At 38.0% G+C, this 18,161-nt stretch overlaps 1 protein-coding gene across 1 annotated transcript; it reads left to right on the top strand.

The window, feature by feature from the left end:
* Positions 1–14,267: 14,267 nt before the first annotated feature.
* LOC131164471 (uncharacterized) lies at positions 14,268–15,443 on the top strand. The gene has a single exon (XM_058121681.1). It carries the CDS (start codon positions 14,268–14,270, stop codon positions 15,441–15,443), a length of 1,176 nt encoding a protein of 391 aa, XP_057977664.1.
* The last annotated feature ends 2,718 nt before the right edge of the window (positions 15,444–18,161 follow it).

Below are 18,161 nucleotides of genomic sequence, written 5' to 3'. Positions count from 1 at the left end.
TCATAAGCCAAAGCATTACTAAGTCTTAACTTTACATAATTGATGACATGAGAAGGATCTGGGACGTATTTCCTTAACATGGAAACATGAAATACGTCGTGAATTCTAAACAAAACTGGTGGTAAAGCTAGTCGGTAGGCAACTGACCCTACTCTTTCAAGAATCTCGAAAGGGCCAATAAACCTAAGGCTCAACTTACCCTTCCTCCCAAACCTCAAAATCCCCTTCAGTGGCGCTATCTTCAAAAACACATGATCTCCAACTTCAAATTCTAACTTTCGGTGGCAAGTATCGGCGTAGCTCTTCTGTTGACTCTAAGTTGCACTGATTGTTTCTTCAATGAGCCAGACTTTATCGTACGCCTATTGCACTATTTCCGGTCCCAAAACTCGCCTCTCACCTATTTCATCCCAGTATAGAGGAGAACGACACCTCCTACCATAGAGCGCCTTATATGGTGTCATACAAATGTTGGTCTGATAGCTGTTATTGTATGCAAACTCTACCAACGGCATATACTGGGTCTAACTACCCCTAAAATCCAGCACGCACGCCTGCAACATGCCTTCTAATATTTGAATCACCCTCTCAGTATTGCTGTCCATATGAGGATGAAACGTCGTGCTAAAAGATAACCGAGACCCCAGAGCCGCCTGCAAGCTCCTCCAAAAAAGTGACGCGAAACATGGGTCTCGGTCTGATACAATAGATATTGGCACTCCATGTGATCGCATGATCTCCTAAATATATAACTTTTCCAGTCTGTCCATGGAGTAGTTGACTTTAATGGGAATGAAATGAGTGGTCTTTGTCAATCCATCAACGACCACCCAAATAGCATTTTGCCCCTATCGTGTCGGCGGTAAACCCATCACCAAGTCTATAGAAATATGGTCCAATTTCCACTCTGAGATGAAAAGTGGCTGTAACTGGCCATCCAGCCTCTGGTACTCAGCCTTAATCTGCTGGCACGTTAGGCACTACTGCACAAACTTGGCAGTTTCTCTCTTCATACCGCTCTACCAGAAGGACTCTCGTAGATCCTGATACATTTTAGTGCTACCGGGATGAACTGTATACAGGGACCAGAAGCCTCCTAAAGGATCGTCCTCCTAATATCAACGTCTGTAGGCACGCATATTCTAGAACGGAATCACAAAGCTCCGCCATCTAAAATACTGAACTCCTCTCCTTGTCCGCCTTACACTTTCTTGATAAATTCCACCAACTCTGTGTCATTCTTTTAGGCTGCCTTAATCCTTTCATATAACGTAGGCTGCACCACCAGGTTGGCAACAAAAGCCTGGTGATCGCATTCAACCAACTCCATGTCAAATCTCTCCAGATCCATCAGGATCGGATGCTGAATTACTGCTGCTAACTGTGTTGCACCCCCTGATTTATGACTCAGTGCATCAGCTACCACATTTGCTTTACCTGGATGGTAGTTGATGGTGCAATCATAGTCCTTGATAAGTTCCAACCATCTTCTTTGCCGCATATTCAATTCTTTCTATGTAAAGAAGTACTTTAGACTTTTGTGGTCTGAGAATATCTCGCATTTTCACCATACAAGTAATGCCTCCAAATCTTTACCGCGTGTACCACTCCATCTAATTCAATATTGTGGGTAGGGTAGTTCTTTTCATACTCTTTCAACTGCCTGGAAGCATACGCTACTACCCTGCCTCGCTGCATCACAACCAAATCCTTTCAATGACACATCACTATAGATAACATAACCATCACCGCCTGATGGGATGATCAACATTGGTGCAGTGACGAGTGACGAGCCTCTGCTTCAATTCCTAGAAACTCTGCTCACAGTTGTCATCCCATTCAAACTTGACATTCTTTCTAGTCAGATGCGTCAGAGGCCCTGATAATGCTGAGAACCCCTCAACAAATCGACGGTAATAACCTGTCAAGCCTAAGAAACTCTTGATCTCCTGAACGTTCTTTAGCCTGACCCACTTCACAATTGCATCAATCTTACTGGGATCCACTGAAATTCCATCACCTGAGATAACATGCCCCAGAAACGCCACCTTCTCTAACCAGAAGTCGCATTTACTGAATTTAGCATACAAACTCTTTTCCCTAAGCATTTGGAGTACTAGACGTAAGTGTGTCTCATGCTCTTGAAAAATCCTCGAGTAGACCAATATATCATCAATGAAAACCACGAAAAACTGATCTAAATACTGATGAAAGATTCTATTTATCAAATCCATGAATATTGCAGGAGCATTCGTCAGATCAAAAGGCACAACAAGAAATTCATAATGCCCACACCTGATCCTAAAAGTTGTCTTTGAGACGTCTTTTGCTTTTACCTTCACCTGATGATAACCTGATTTGAGGTCAATCTTATAATAAACCTGTGCACCCTAGAGCTGATCAAATAAGTCATCTATACAGGGTAGATGATATCTGTTCTTAATGGTTACCTTGTTTATTTCCCTATAGTCTATACACGTTCTCATACACCTGTCTTTCTTCTTTACAAATAACACTGGAGCTCCCTAAGGTGAAACACTAGGTCTCATAAATCCTTTATTCAATAGGTCTTGTAGCTGGTCCTCTAATTTTTCCAACTCTGCTGGAGCCATACGGTAAGGAGCTTTAGAGATCGGTGTTGTCCCGTGAAGTAGATCGATAGCAAAATCTACCTCGCGATTGGGAGGCAATCCTAATAATTCTTTAGGGAAAACATCTGGAAACTCCTTAACCACTGGTGTATTGTCAAGCTTCATTTCATTTTTTGACACCTCCTTTACATAGGCTATAAACCCCTAACATCCCACCAGGAGTAATCTCCTCGCCTGCATAGCTGATACTAACTAAGGTGGGGAATGCACCTGTGACCTCACAAATCTAAATTCTTGCTTGCCTGGTGGTTTGAAGATCACCTCTTTCAAATGACAGTTAATATTAGCATAGTTAGCTACCAACCAATCTATACCGAGTATTATATCGAACTCATGCATATCTAACATAATCAGGTCAGTTGGTAACACTCTTCCCTAAATTTATACCGGATAACCCCTGAGCACTCTACGACACATCACCACTGACCCTGACGATGTAGCTACAAACAATTCTACCTCCAATGACTGGGTCTCACCACTAGACAATTTAATATAATTTGCAGACACAAAAGAATAGGTAGCACTTGAATCAAATAAAACAATAATATGGCATGATAATACAGGAAGGGTACCTGCCACTACGTCTACTACAGCCTCAGTGTATCCTCGTGTGAGAGTATAAACCTTCACCAAGGCTACGTTCCTCTACTAGCCTCTACAGGGCGCCTGGTAACCTCCCTTGAATTGCCTGGGAGCAGGAGCAGTACCAGGTGGTGTAGGACAATCTCGTGCCACATGCCCTGAACCACCGCAGTGATAGCAAACAACACTCCCCACTCGACACTCTCCCAAGTGTCTCTTTCCACAAGTCTAACAAACAGGGTAAGTCTGCACTGTGTGAACCCCACGATCCCCAGCCTCATGTCTCTATCCTCTACCATAGTTTCCTTTCCTTCAATGACCCTGCCTGCACCCCTGTTGGAAACTTGAAGGTGCAGATCTCTTCTTTTGTCCTTGCTCCTCAGCACCCAACTGCTCACTAGCCTCAGCCAAAGCAGCTTTATCTACTAGTTCAGCAAAATCCTGTATTTTCAATACCATAACCTGTCTGTAGATCTCATGCCTCAACCCCCTTTCAAACTGTCTTGCCTTCCTTGCTTCATCAGGTATAATAAATGGGGTGAAATGAGACAATTTTATAAACCTCGTCGCATATTGCTGGAATGACTGCTGTCCTTACTTCAGATTTAGGAACTCCTCCACTTTGGCTTATCTAACATCTATCAAAGAACAATTCTCTAAATCGATCCCACGTCATAGCTATCGGTGTCATCCTCTGCTGTTTTAGGAGTTTCACAGCAGTCCACTAGCGCTCTGCCTCTCCTGTTAATTTATAAGTAGCGAATAGAACCCACTGCTCCTCAGTACACTGTATGTAGAGACCCGAATAATTATCATAAATTAATAACAGAAGGAGGAAAGGAAATTATACAAGGTCTCATTGACGAACATAGGGAATTTGTCGATGAGAACACATGAGAGACTCATCGACGAAGACGTGTCTCGTCGACGAGAAGATACCGAGAGGGTATGTTGCAATTCTGAATTTCGTTGACGAGGAGTAAGCATTCATCGACGAATTTCCTTCTTGACTTCATCGACAAAGTGACGTGACTCATTGACGAAGGTCAGTCTATAAATAGACCTAAACCTCATTTTTTGGCCAAAAATCATGCGCAAATCCCTCTCTCTCTCTCTTCAATTCGTCCCTCCTCTTTCTCTCTAAGATTTCGGGCCGGATTCTCGCCGGTTTGACGATCTGAAGCCACCACGACACTCCTGGGAAGATTATCTACAAATCTGTTGGAGTGGATCATCGATGGAGCTATCTTGAAATTCATCCCAAATTCAAGGTAAGACTTTTTATTCGAAATTTGACTTTTCCATAGTTATAAGAAATGTTGTACATGGAGAAATACTGAAGTTTTGTTCTGAAAGATGTTGATTTCAGGGTATTGAACGGGGAACCCTGCGGGTGCAGGACAAGTATATTTTAGGGGGGTTTTTTAGAAGTCAGGTAAGGGAATAAACTAAAGTAGTAATTTTTCCATGAAAATTATTATGAAATTAGTAGTAGATTTATGTTTAGAAAGCATTTATTATATCTGAGTATTACTGAGAAAATGCATATTTGGGAAAATAATACTACTATTACACTAGAATGTATGTTTTTAGTATAAAATGCTAGAAAATATGATTTCAGAATAGAATGTATGGTTTTATTCAGCATTGTGTGGCATGAATATTATTTTTACGCAAATTATATTATGTTAAAACAATTTTGCAAATAAAGTATATTTTAGTGATTTTCAAAAATTATGGAATAATGCAGTACATTTTGATTTTAGAATATATGATAAATAAATTATTTATTAAGATCAATATGTATGAAATGTTCAACGCAAGGTCGTGATTGATAGCCGGTGCATGGTAGTGTATTATGTATGATTTTGGAGCAAGGCCATATTTGTAAGAATCTGAACTGTGATATAGGGAATTAATTAATTAAGAAAGGGGGAAAATTGGTAATTAAGCAAGCTTCGTCGATGAAGTCAAAGTTTGTTAACAAAGTCTTTATAGTTCTTAGCGACGAAGTGCAGAGTCTCGTCGACGAGGAGTGGCCAGGTCAAAGGGTTATAAATAGATATTTTCATTACTTCTCAACTAAGAAAACTCAAATTCTCTCTTTATCTCTTTAGAAACTCAACCTACTCTCTATCTCTCTAGATTTCTTCGCCGTATGTAGCGGGAATCGTAGATCCAATTTTACCATGAGGATCAAGGAAGGATTCTCTACAAGTTCTACGGTTTGGGTTTTCATTTCGGGCATTCTTAGGTTTTGGCCCAAAATAGAGGTAAGGCTCGGTTTTCAGTTTTGATTCGGTAGACTTGTCGGTAACAGGGTTGTGAGCGAGTTTTATACTGTGGGTTGTAGGTTTTGGAACTCAGTTCGCGGTTTAGGGGCCTTGGAGTTCGGGATTTGTCATTTAGGAAAAGGTAAGAGGATTCAGTTTATGTCGGTTATTTTTGAAATCGAACTTGATAGAACTGTGGTTCACAGTCTTGTGTGTGTTTTGGTTACTCATTTGGGGAAATCTAACGGGAAAAATTATGGGTTTTTCATGTAACAGTTTTTAGGAAAAAGGGGGTACTGGGCTGCATTCCCTAGTTTTTGTTGGAAAACCTTTTGGTATACTGTGTTATGTATTGTGATAGGGATGGTCGTGCCTTGACTTTATTAAACTATGTACGTTTGGAAAATCATGATTTATAGATTACTAAATGGGTGTGGTTTATTTGGTTATATGAGCATACATGATTGTGTTTTTTTATGAAATGCAATAGGAACTGGGTTCTAAGTTATTCCAGGTATTGAAGAGTGTCCGACTCTATATCCGAGAGGGTGTGTTTATCGCCTGCCATGTTTGGCAAGAGTGTCCAGCTTTATGTCCGAAGGTGCGAGCCTTATCGGCTGATCACCGAAGGGCGTGGATCCACCAGTTTGTACCGATACGATGCTATGGGAGCTTGGGATTCGCCATGTGCCGGGGACGCCGTGTATCGCGGGCTGACTACGGGCCGACACTGGGTATCGCTGGCCGGCTTCAGGCCGAAGGGTGTGACAATATCGGGTTACTTGATCATGTGTGTGTGCGTGTATGCACTGTTTTGAAATTGTTTTGTGAAAGTATTGGAATTGCATTTAACTATGTATGTTTTTCTGTCATGATAACACTCAAATGCCACACACCGATATAACCTATATCTGCCTTATTGAGAGGTGTCTTACCCCTGCTATACGTACATATTTTTCAGGTCCTTCGGGTAACTGGAGCTAGCTACCTGGTGTAGGAGCGTAGTGTTGGTGTACTGCGAGAAGTACCTGGGTAAGTCTTAAGCTTATGCTGGGTGATCTTTTGGGGGTTTTGATTGCCACCTAAATTTGTGTTGTTTTTTTTGTGGAGTTAGACTCCTTTGTATAGACTCTGGTATGGTACTGTACATGTATAGAAAGACTTATCTTTCACTGTTTTTCCGTGGTATATGTGAATGTGTATAGGGTGCATGGGAACCCCACGGGGATGGATCCTCATTCGTTGTACTGTGTCATTGGTGATTTGTATGGTACAGGGATAGGATTAGGTTACTTATTCACCCTCGGGTCCCATTACTGGGTTCGGAGCATGACGGTATTTATGTATGATTTCGACGCAAGGCCGTATTTATGAATGATTTCGGCGCAAGGCCGCAGATATGAAAGTAATTGGTGCAAGGCCGCATGTATTTATGTTATTATTGAAAATGCTATTAATCTATTTATGTTAAACAGTATATTATCATGTATTATATGTTATCATAACCCAAATGATAGTTCAATTTAGTTTCAGGAGCACGGTACCGTAGCTATACAGATCAAATTATTACAGTTCAGACTTGTGCTAATCGCCCCTGCAAGTAGAGGGAATGAGAGATGGATAGTCGATGTGGCTTTCAGTGTAGAGCTGTAGACGTCTACCTGATAGTCCGGACCAGAGTGTGGCAAACCCATCATACTTACAGACATTTTTGACTTGATAGTGGTAGGCCAGCCATTGTCGCGTCCTGCCTTCGGGCCACACAACCTGTCATGGGGGGTAATACATGACATCAGTTAGCTATAAATCCTGGGTAAATTACAGTATTACTAATTATATCAAACAATTCATGAATAGTATGATTTATTAGAATTATGAAACTATATGTTTATTTAGCTATGTTATGATCAGTGTTCTCTAGTATGTAAAATGTACTGTATATCTACTATAGCATTAAATATTCATGTTGGCACACAACTATATTTAGTTTATTTTACCTTACTGAGAGGTATCTCACTCCCAACTTAAATAAATTTCAGGAAACCCAGATAGACCGGTGGACCGAGGTCACCGTTGAAGCAATATTGTTACCCTGCTAGGAGGGTAAGTTTTTGGACTAGGTTCAGGAGGTTTTTTTTGTGAGATCCTAGGTATATTTTTGATGTTTTGGGAATTGTATATAAATACAGTGTTATGGTGGATTGTAGATAACTCTGGTATTATGCATTTTATGGTTTGGTGGATGTAATGTATATTTACTACTGCTTAAGTTTTCACTGTGTATGACAGGTGTGTGTCCCCGTTACCCTTGGGTTCAGGTTGACTTTGTGATATGTGATTAATTATGTAGTAGGTTGAGCAGGTCGTTACACTGTAACATCGCCAAAACCTTCTTTATTTCTTACATCCAGTTCTCGGCAACTGCAGGATCAATCCCTCTTGAGAATGCTGGAGGATTCATCTTAGTGAATTTCTCAATTGTACACCTAGGGATTGTAGACGGGCCTCCCTGCTCCCTAGAGCTCTTGGCGATCTCAACTATAACTTGTTGAGCCACACTGCGTAGTACAACATTTGAATCACCTCCGCCTGCACCTGAGGGTCCAGCTCCATCATCCCCAACATTCATACCACTGTTTCCTGGGTCCATCATGAAAAAAAAAAAACATGAATATGACTCAGGGACCTTGTCCTTGTAATCTACATATCTAACCAAAACCCCACTATATTGCCATTCTTATCTTTATTCAAGGTTAAGTCCTACATTTTAGAAACAAAACCCGTCAATAGTTGACTATAACTTTCATGAAATCGTCACCCTAGGAAAGACATAGAAACCACCACGGAAGTCCTGCCTCCAGCCTGTAGAACAAAACCTCAAATTCCTTTCAAAACTTTGGTATTGTTTCCGCTATGCCCTAAAGTCTACAGAACCTATCAACCTAGGCTCTGATACCAAACTTTAATGACCTGCCTAATTTACCAATTTTTTTTTTCACATAATAGCATGCCAATAATCATAATACCCATAAACATAATCCATCCACACCCGTGGGTACTGGGGGAAAAAAAACTTGTCATATATCACTGACACCCTAGCAGTGGAAAACATACATCATATACATAACAAACCAACCGTCCAAATACAATACCAGAGTTTTACAACTAGTCATATAAATATACACACATCCCAAAATGATCATAAAGTTCCTTAGGGTCACTACCCAAAAACCTATATAACCCTAGCATAGCAACTTACCCTTTAGGCATGGTAGATCGGGTGACCACTAACACCGCGGAGCTCAATCCGCTCCTCTACCTGGATTCCCTGAAATGTTTTAGAACTGAGGTGAGACACCTCTCCGTAAGAGAAATAAACTAATAGTAGTGTGTGGCAAAATGGGTATTTTCATGCACCATAAGCATATACTGTATATAAATCATATCTGTGAAAACTATCTGATAATTTATTGAATAAATATATTTAAAAGTAACATACATGTCATGCTATATCTCTATACGTATAAATCATATTATACAACTGTATAATACGTGAAATAAATCTCAGGATGGATATCTAGCTGGTGTTTTGTATTACCCTCACACGACTGGGTTGTGCAACCCGAAGGCGGGACCTAGCAATGGCTGGCCGATTATGCTATCAAAAACTCTTATCTGTAAGTATGATGGGCCTGCCCCACTTGGTGCGGACTGTCAGGGGAACATCTCCAAATTACACTGAAGTCACATCGACTTCCATCTTACCACACTCTAATCGTGTGGTTGCACTATCATAATCTGAATATATATAGCTACGGTACTGGTTACTTGAAAACGGAACTAAATTAAGTCATCCGGGTTCTAATATCATATACTATATTTCGTATGTTGAACATAACTATTTCATCATAATATATCTGACATAATAATAATTTCATGAAAATAGCATATCGTACATCACGACCCTTGCGCCGGCATATCATATCATATAAATTATTGCCCTTGCTACATTTCATATAAATTACGACCCTTGAGCCGTTGCATTATAATATATTTTAAACATATTTCTATACTGTTTTTAACAATTTCCTGAAACAGTGATAGCATGCTTATTCTGAAAACATAGCATTTTGCTATTACATAAATTTATAAAATTCTATACCCATGTCTTACAAAAGTAAATCATGTTTAACTCATAAAATCTGCATTGAAATTATTTTTCCTAATTAAATGTATTAAAACAATCTCCTGTTAATAAGAGTAAATTTCCTAAACATAATTCTACGATATACATATTTACCTGAAATTAAATGCTATAAAATAATAAATATATTTTCATAAAAGACTAACTTAGTTTATCCCCTTACCTGGTTTCTTGAACTACGCCAATAGGAATCCCAAACTGATGCCTGCGGTGCTCTCTCGGACCCTGAATCAAAAGTCCTAACTCCATTAAATCAATCCTAAATAAAATATTATTTTAATATTTCCTTTACCCATAAATTTTAAATAAATAATTATACCCTCAAATATAACCAATTTACTTAATTCCTTAAATCCACTCTCGCTTTGGAATGGTGCCTAAAAAACCCAAATTGAAAATTTACTCCAGTCAAAATGACGACAATCGCGACTAGGACCTCGTGGTGGTTCTTGATCATCGATTTGGCTGAAAATCTAAGGAGAAATCGAAAAAATAGGGAAATATAACCTTAACCCAGGAAAGATACCTACGCTGCTCCCGCGACAAATCCGTTTGTAGAAATGTCGGTGGCGAACTTAGGAATCGAACGACACATTCCATTTCTTGATCAGCCGAATATCCGTCGAGAAATTAAAGGAAGTGGGAGAGAGACGAAGGTGGGCCAAAGAGAGAGATTCAGGGGGGGCGGCCTTCTGTTTCTTCAGGAAAGCTTAATGCATAAGCTTTCATATACTAATATATTAATATTATAAATATATATATATGTATTAATATATATATTTGTATATCCATTATATTTTTATTTAATAAATCCAATTTAATAATCTTTAATTTAAAAATTAATTAATTATTTTATTATTCTTATTATTATTATTATTCCTAATTATTTTAATCATTTTAATTTTTCGGATCTTTACAGGCAAAGTATGTGGTCGGAATAGAAATATTTCGAGATTGGTCCCAAGGACTGGTTGGTTTGTCTTAAAAGGTTATATAAATAAAGTTTTAGAGAAATTTAACATGGACAAATGCTTAGCTTCACCCGTTCCAATTCAAAAAGGAGACAAATTCAGTCTCATGCAATGTCCTAAAAATGATCTATAACGGAGGCAAATGAAGGATGTTCCTTATGCATCTGTTGTTGGGAGCTTGATGTATGCTCAAATGTGCACAAGGTCTGACATTAGATGTGCAGTTGGAATGCTTGGTAGATATCAAAGAAATCGAGGAATGATTCACTGGAAGGCTTAAAAGAAAGTTCTAAGATACTTGCAAGGAACGAAAGGTTACAAGCTTATGTATCGAAGGTCTAATCATCTTGAGGTGGTTGGATATTCGGATTCTGATTTTGCTGGATGTGTGGATACAAGAAAGTCCACATTTGGCTATGTATACTTGCTAGCTAGAGGAGCAATTTCATGGAAGAGTGCGAAGCAATCAATAATTGCTGCATCCACTATGGAAGCTGAATTTGTAACTTGCTTTCAGGCTACATTTCAGGTTAATTGGTTGTGGAACTTTATTTCAGGACTTGGAATAGTCGACAGTATCGCCAAGCCACTGAAAATTTATTGTGATAATTTCGCAGCTATCCTCTTCTTTAAGAATGATAAGTATTCCAAGGGTGCTAAGCATAAGGAATTGAAATACTTTGTTGTTAAAGAAGACGTATAGAAACAAAAAGTGTCAATTGAACACATTAGCATTGATTGTATGGTAGTTAATCCTTTGATGAAAGGATTGTCACCCAAAACATTTATTGGTCGTGTTGAAAAGATGGGCATTATTGAATCTTAATGTGTGTTGTTCAATTAAGATTTGAGCTTGATAATCAAAATGTTTCTGTTATTTTTGTTTTCCATTTTGTATACATAATTGTTATGGAATAATGATAACATGATTAAATTTGGACCTAATGTATGCCTGTAATGCCCCGATCTTTTATAAAAACCCAGAGTGCTACTACACATACGTTATACCTGTATCTGATAAGCATACATAAACAACTCGCCCTAAACAGGGACAAACAAGTGTATCTCATACATATTTATATTCATGCATAGCGGAAAACATAAACATTCTACGTGGTTCTATTAAACATCTACCATAATTCTATCTGTATTTTTCAGTATATAAGATTCATGCTTAAAACTTAAACTATATTACATCCTCTTTACGTTCAACCAGGCTAACCACCTAGTACCGATATAGAAACTTACATCTACTAACAAGACTCTACGCGCCAAAGTCCCTCTAGGAGACTAGGATCGACGTCTTGTAGGACCTGAAATAAAGGTTGTAAGATTGAGGTGAGACACTTCTTAGTAAGGTGAAAGATATTACATCAGCACGTGACTACATGAGTTTAGTCCAATTTAAAAAAAAAAATAGTTGCACATTATCACACAAAATCCTACAGAGAGAGAGGGTTGATTCGTGTTTTAGAGAGAGAGAGAGAGAGAGAAATTGAGTTTCTTCCTCATTAAGTAACTAAATGATATTTATAAACAAGGTTGACCCGGCAAGGCTCGTCGACGAGTTGGAGTTCTCGTCGACGAGCCGAAGAAGGTCGCTCGTGGCCGAGAGGGTGACCTCGTCGACGAGCCTGAGATTACAGAATCTTTAAAAATCCCTCGGTATCTCCTCGTCGACGGGCCTTTGCCTTTGCATCTCGTTGCCGAGCAACAAAAGAGACTTAGTTGACGAGAAATGGATCCTCGTTGATGAGCTCTACTATTTCATCTTTTTTAATTTCCCTTATCTTTTCTTTATTTATTTTCTAGATTCGGGTTCTTATAATGCCTCTTAACTAAAAGATCATTATGTGTAGTGGAACTTGTATTGTAGTGCATGGAAGGAACTATATTAATAAAGATGATATGGAACTGTCATGACTCCTACAAGTTTTCTACATATTAATGATAACTAATGTATGCGCATTATGATCAACTACATTAAGTAATTTCACTTGAGCCAAGTGGGAGAATGTAAGACAATAATTGCCTCAAATGAAATTATAATCATATTTGTTGAGATAATATAAAAGGTTTTTAAATAAAATATTGTTATCATAATTGTAATTATGTTTTCTCATTAATGATCTCAGAATCGAAATATGAGAAGTCTATAATTATGATATAATTATGATACATTGTTAATCACTTGATGAAAGTGTTTATAAAAGAGAGGTTAGGGGCTGGTCCTATCCCAACCTATGATGTTTATGCTAAATATATCCATCAAATTAAGTTGAAGCATAAGGAAGAGTAAGGGTTGTGAGATAAAAACATAGTATGAAATATGTATATATTTGTAAGCTATTGATGAAGGTGTGCTTTATTTTAACATTAATGATTGTAAAATTATGAGTTTCGAAGATCTTAAAATTATAATGTATGAATAATGTTTATTATATTTAAACTTACATTCAAACCTAATTAACTCATGTATAAAGAGAACATATTAGATAATAAAAACCGACAATTGAATTCTCGAGTACATATTTAAACTTTCAGATCAAATATTTTTTCAACATTGGCATAATATTGTTTTAAAAGAAACATATGTACTCTTTATAATCATAAAAATTCATCCAAAAATTGATATTCCTTCTATTATTGTTTTACACACAAAAATGTTTTATTATTTTCCCGATGTATCATATTTGTATGAGTTTAATACATGAATTGCACAATTTGTACTACGTAATCAAATCAAGTTACATGTAATCAAATCAGTTACATTGCAATTAAAAGAATAAAATAAAAACAAGAAGTGAACAAACCATATCAAATTTATCAAACATATAATTAACATGGCATTTTTTATAGCATTATACATGTAATTAATTGTGAATTATGAATTTAAAAAGGTCAAGGAAAGAGCAGAACGAGCATCTATCATATCCTTAATATTCTTAAATAATAAAAAAAAAACATAACAATAAAAGAAAAAAAGCAAACCAAATTTAGCAACCATATAAATGCAAACGAAGAATAGAGCGATCCTTAATATGATTATGTTGAATTTTAAAAATAGAAAAAAATCAAGTAAACATGGTAGATGATATGATTTCATAAACATATAATGCATCAAAAATAAAAAAGTAAGCCACCATTAAGAGTCACGAGACTTAGCTAATGTAGTGATTAATAACATAAATTTCAAGTTTTGAATTGAGATTTATATGAATTCGAGAGAAACTTAATATAATTTTGTGTGGCATTTTATGCAAATTCAAAGAATTTTCTTTGACAAAGAAACATTCCCGATAAGTTAATTATTTTCTCTTTGTGTCTCATAAGGAATATTGTCGTAATTAAATTTTTAAAACTTAATGATTAGGGTTTTAGGCTCAAATTATTGAGAGTAAAAATGAATATAAAACGTAACATTAATGATTTTTGTTCTCGTATAAAGTTTCAAAAAATAATATAGACTAGATGATAGATTTCCAATAAACAAAAAAGAAAAAAAAAATCTTTTATTTTCTTTTTATAAGTAGAATGAAATAGTATACTCCTGTCCTGTGGCCTGTTCGGTGGAGGAGACGGAGAGATGAAGCTATCACTGAAGACCAGAGATCAGCAGCAGCACAATAACCCACTTGTCCGAGCAAAGATACCAATAAGCGTGCTGGGTTTACCCTTCGTCTCCGGCATTGTCGCCGGTGACCCCTCCGATCTCTCCTTTTCCCTCCGATCCAACTTTCCCTCCGGCCCCTCCCTTAAGCTCTCCTACACTCCTTGTCCATCCACCTCCACCGCTCCCTTCACTCTCTCCCTCAACTCCGGCGTCGGTCTCTTCGGCTCCCCCAACAACTCACCTCTCCGCATCGCCGCCCATTTCTCTCTTTTCCCAAATGCTCACCGTCCTACCTTCTCTCTCCAAATCAAACCCCAATTCGGCGATTTCTCCCTCAAGAAATCTACTTTCTCGCCTCCTTTCCCAAATGCCAACCCTAGCGCTAATGGTGCAGGAGTTGGGTTCGTGCCGCTGGAGAGGCCAGTAGTTGTCCCAAATCCTAATTCTAGTGAGAATTCTGGGATGCACTCGGGTTGTGGAGATGGGTTTGTGCCATTTCGTCTGGGTCCTGACCTGAAGCCGAAGGAGAATGCCGGAGTTTTCTCAAATGGTGGAAGTGGAATTGGGTTTTTTCCAGAGAGGCCGCTGGCGTGGAGGGATTTGAGAATGGATTCTTGCTGTGGGAAAGATGGGATTTTGTCTGGATTTGCTCTCAGGGCGAGGACGGTGTTGCCGGTGATGAAGGGGGTAGTGATGAATTTCAGGTGGGGTGTGAATTTTCCGGCTGAGTTTGGCAAAAGTATGCCTTTTTTGACGGTTGATAAGTTTGGGATAGAGAGGCTTGAGGATGCGAAGGAGGTGAAGGTGAAGAGAAGTGACGGCGACAGGGGTGATGTTGAGTTGTTGAAGGGTATGTGTTTTTGGATGAGCAGAGATTTGGAGGCTTTACAGAAGGAAAATGGGGAGATGAAGCAAAAGCTAGAGGAGTTGAGATCGGGGTTTCTTGTGAGGAATCATAGCAGGGAACTGGATGGCATAGGAAAGAAGTTAATGCCATCATCATTTGAGAATCCCAGCCAGTTTGAGCAATGGAGGGGCAGGAAGAATGGTAGAGAAGACAATGGTCGAAGAGAAACTGACAAGGCTGTGAATAGAGCAAGCGATGTGGAATCTGAACTGCAGAAAGCTATTAAGGTCGCTTCCTCTTGACAAGGTTGGGAAAACTATGCTTTATATTGCATTTTTTGGATGCTTGTATATATGAATTAATCTTGTTTAAGTACCTACTATTGCAGTGACAGAATTAGTATGGGTGTTGGGTTGGGACTGGAAATCCATTGGTTCCTTTAGGTAGGGGACTTGGTGTCTAGTTGTAACCTTTGTTATGGAACTTCTTAGATTTATTATGAAATCTACGGCAGTAGACTGTTATCTTTACTTCCAGTGCCCCAGTGTTTGGAAATATTAATGAAAATTTCAGGTTATGTGGTTGAGTGGTTTTTTGACCTTTTCCTTTCAACTTTGATGGTGAATTATATATAATTTTTATTGGCAAACTGTGGTTCATTGGACTGACTTTTTGCTAGGTGTTCAATGGGTGTATCTTCTATATATCTCTAGACAGATGAAACTTGATATCCTTGTAGCAGGCCCATTGAAAAAGTTAAAGACCCTAGTACCCCCTGTCGCATGAAGAGAAGTTTGTTGTTATGAAAAAGAGTCGAGCTCTGTCCCTTTTTTGGAAAATATATCAAGTGCAAAAAAATTGCTCGAAACAAACAACAAAAGTGATGACATGTAGATATTTGTCATTAATGCCGCCTAAAACTATTTGACCAACTTATATTGTTAAAAGATGACCAAGATGATATAATAGAGCCTATTAGTAGTTTGAGAATGCTTAACTTTACTAAGAGAATCTGTCTTACATGTTTTAGTTAAAAAAAAAAAAAGGAAAATTAAGATTTGAAAGGGAAAGGAATGAAAAATTGCTTCAATTCATAGTTCACCAGAATGCATTATGTTTCATTAATGCATGAGGCACAACGCAGACATTAAATTATGGGGTTTGTGTTTCATTAGCACGTCTAATTTAGGGATATTATCTTTTAGAATCATGGTAGCATGCATTATATTTCTGTTTGCTATGGAATCATGACAAGTAAGAGAATGGGTTGCACTGTCAGATTCTCTTTCTCTCTCTCAATAGAACAAAAAATTTACTAAGAAAGGAGAAATTACAAAAGTTAGAGGAAGTAAAAATTACGGGAGAGCTGCCACCAATTTCTTTGCAAATCAGTTCAAGAAACGCTGCTGAAACATCCTACAAGCTAAAGACCAAAAGGAAGTAAGAAAAACCACTGTATACTGTAACGAATAAATAGGCGTGACTTGATCTTTGAAGATTCTAGTATTCCTTCTTTATCCACAACGTCCAAAGAATAGCATACCAAGCACAATGCCATGGCAGTTTCCCTTATGTTGTGTTTGAGAGCATGAATTTGGACCTTGGATTTGGATTTGGGTGGATTTGCACAAATTTAATATAATTTTATATTAAATTTTATCCAAATACAAGGCCTCTCCAAACATAGGGTTGCTTTTATGGAACTCCTAAAACTTAGCCAAGAAAAAGATAATACACTGCTTGAGTCGCTGACATCTTATTGGCAAAAGAAAGGAGCTGGCACTACAACTGCGTAGCTTCCAAACGGTGAAGGAACAAGGGCTCATTTGTCTATTAGAAAGTAAGCACATCACACAAATATTTTATTAAGTCTCCTCCCCTGCAACAAGTCATTGGTATAATTTCTGTTAAGAACCAAAATCCAGTTGAATGCCTTACTATTGTAGGGGACCTTGGCCTTCAACATTTAATTCTGTGGAGGGAGAGAAGAAGGGGCTGAAGATTGCAACAAATGCATCAAGAAAGATTTAGAAGAGAAGGTATTCGACCTATCTCTATGCCAAGTATGAGTGTGGTTCCTAGGAGGAGGGACAAAAGCATTGAAAATTTCCATGCTTCTCTCTCAAGATTCCAAAAAAGAAATAGAACTCCAGTGAAAGAGAATCACTTGTCCAAGAATAAAAAGAAGCACAAGTCATTAGGATGACTTCTTTTGAGAACCAGATTCCTAGTGAATGCCTTAATCTTGTAGGATACCTTAGCTTTCCTGATTTCTTTCTCTAGAGGGGAAGGCAAAGTAGCTAAGGATTTCAACAAATGCATAAAACAAAAAAAAAAAAATTAGAAGAGAACAACCGGAGCCAATCCTATACTCAACCGGAGCTAATCCTATACAAAGTATAAGTATCACCCCTAGGATTAGGGGCAAAAGCATCAAGAATTTCCATACTCGTTCATGTACTTTCCTCTTATTAAGATTGCAAAGAAGATGGAAATTTGGTTAATGAGAATCACTCTTCAAGAATAAAAAGAAGCAATAGGATTGTATAGGGGCTTGGTTCATTTACTTTTCACCCATTTATATCTTAGTGGACAATGATACTTGGGCACCTCAAGTAGACATTTACTTGTCAAGGGTTTGTACAATCCACAAGGTACAATGTTGCATAGCTAAATGTCCGCTTGAGGTTTCCAAATATCATTTTCCCTTTTTAATAGGTAACTAGTGATGGGGGCTCATTCCACTTTGGTCATCCCATGTTAACTCTCTACATATGTATGGTACAGCTAATAACACAAAAGACTAAGGTTGCGTTTGGTTTATATAGGGATATGATAGCTCATTAAACATATGGCGCCATTTCAAGGTAAATGATCATCGAAAAGTCTTACTTCAACTAACCTAGAATATGCAATGAATGGCTAGTCCCAATCCCCTTTAGGGGAATGCGTATTTATTATGCTATTCCATGTTGTTTGGGCTAACAACTTTTGCATAGTAATTTACCTTTGTATGACAA

This window comes from Malania oleifera, chromosome 9 (genome assembly GCF_029873635.1).
Source record: "Malania oleifera isolate guangnan ecotype guangnan chromosome 9, ASM2987363v1, whole genome shotgun sequence".
NCBI classification, from domain to species: domain Eukaryota; kingdom Viridiplantae; phylum Streptophyta; class Magnoliopsida; order Santalales; family Ximeniaceae; genus Malania; species Malania oleifera.
This window is presented reverse-complemented; position numbering and strand designations above follow the sequence as displayed.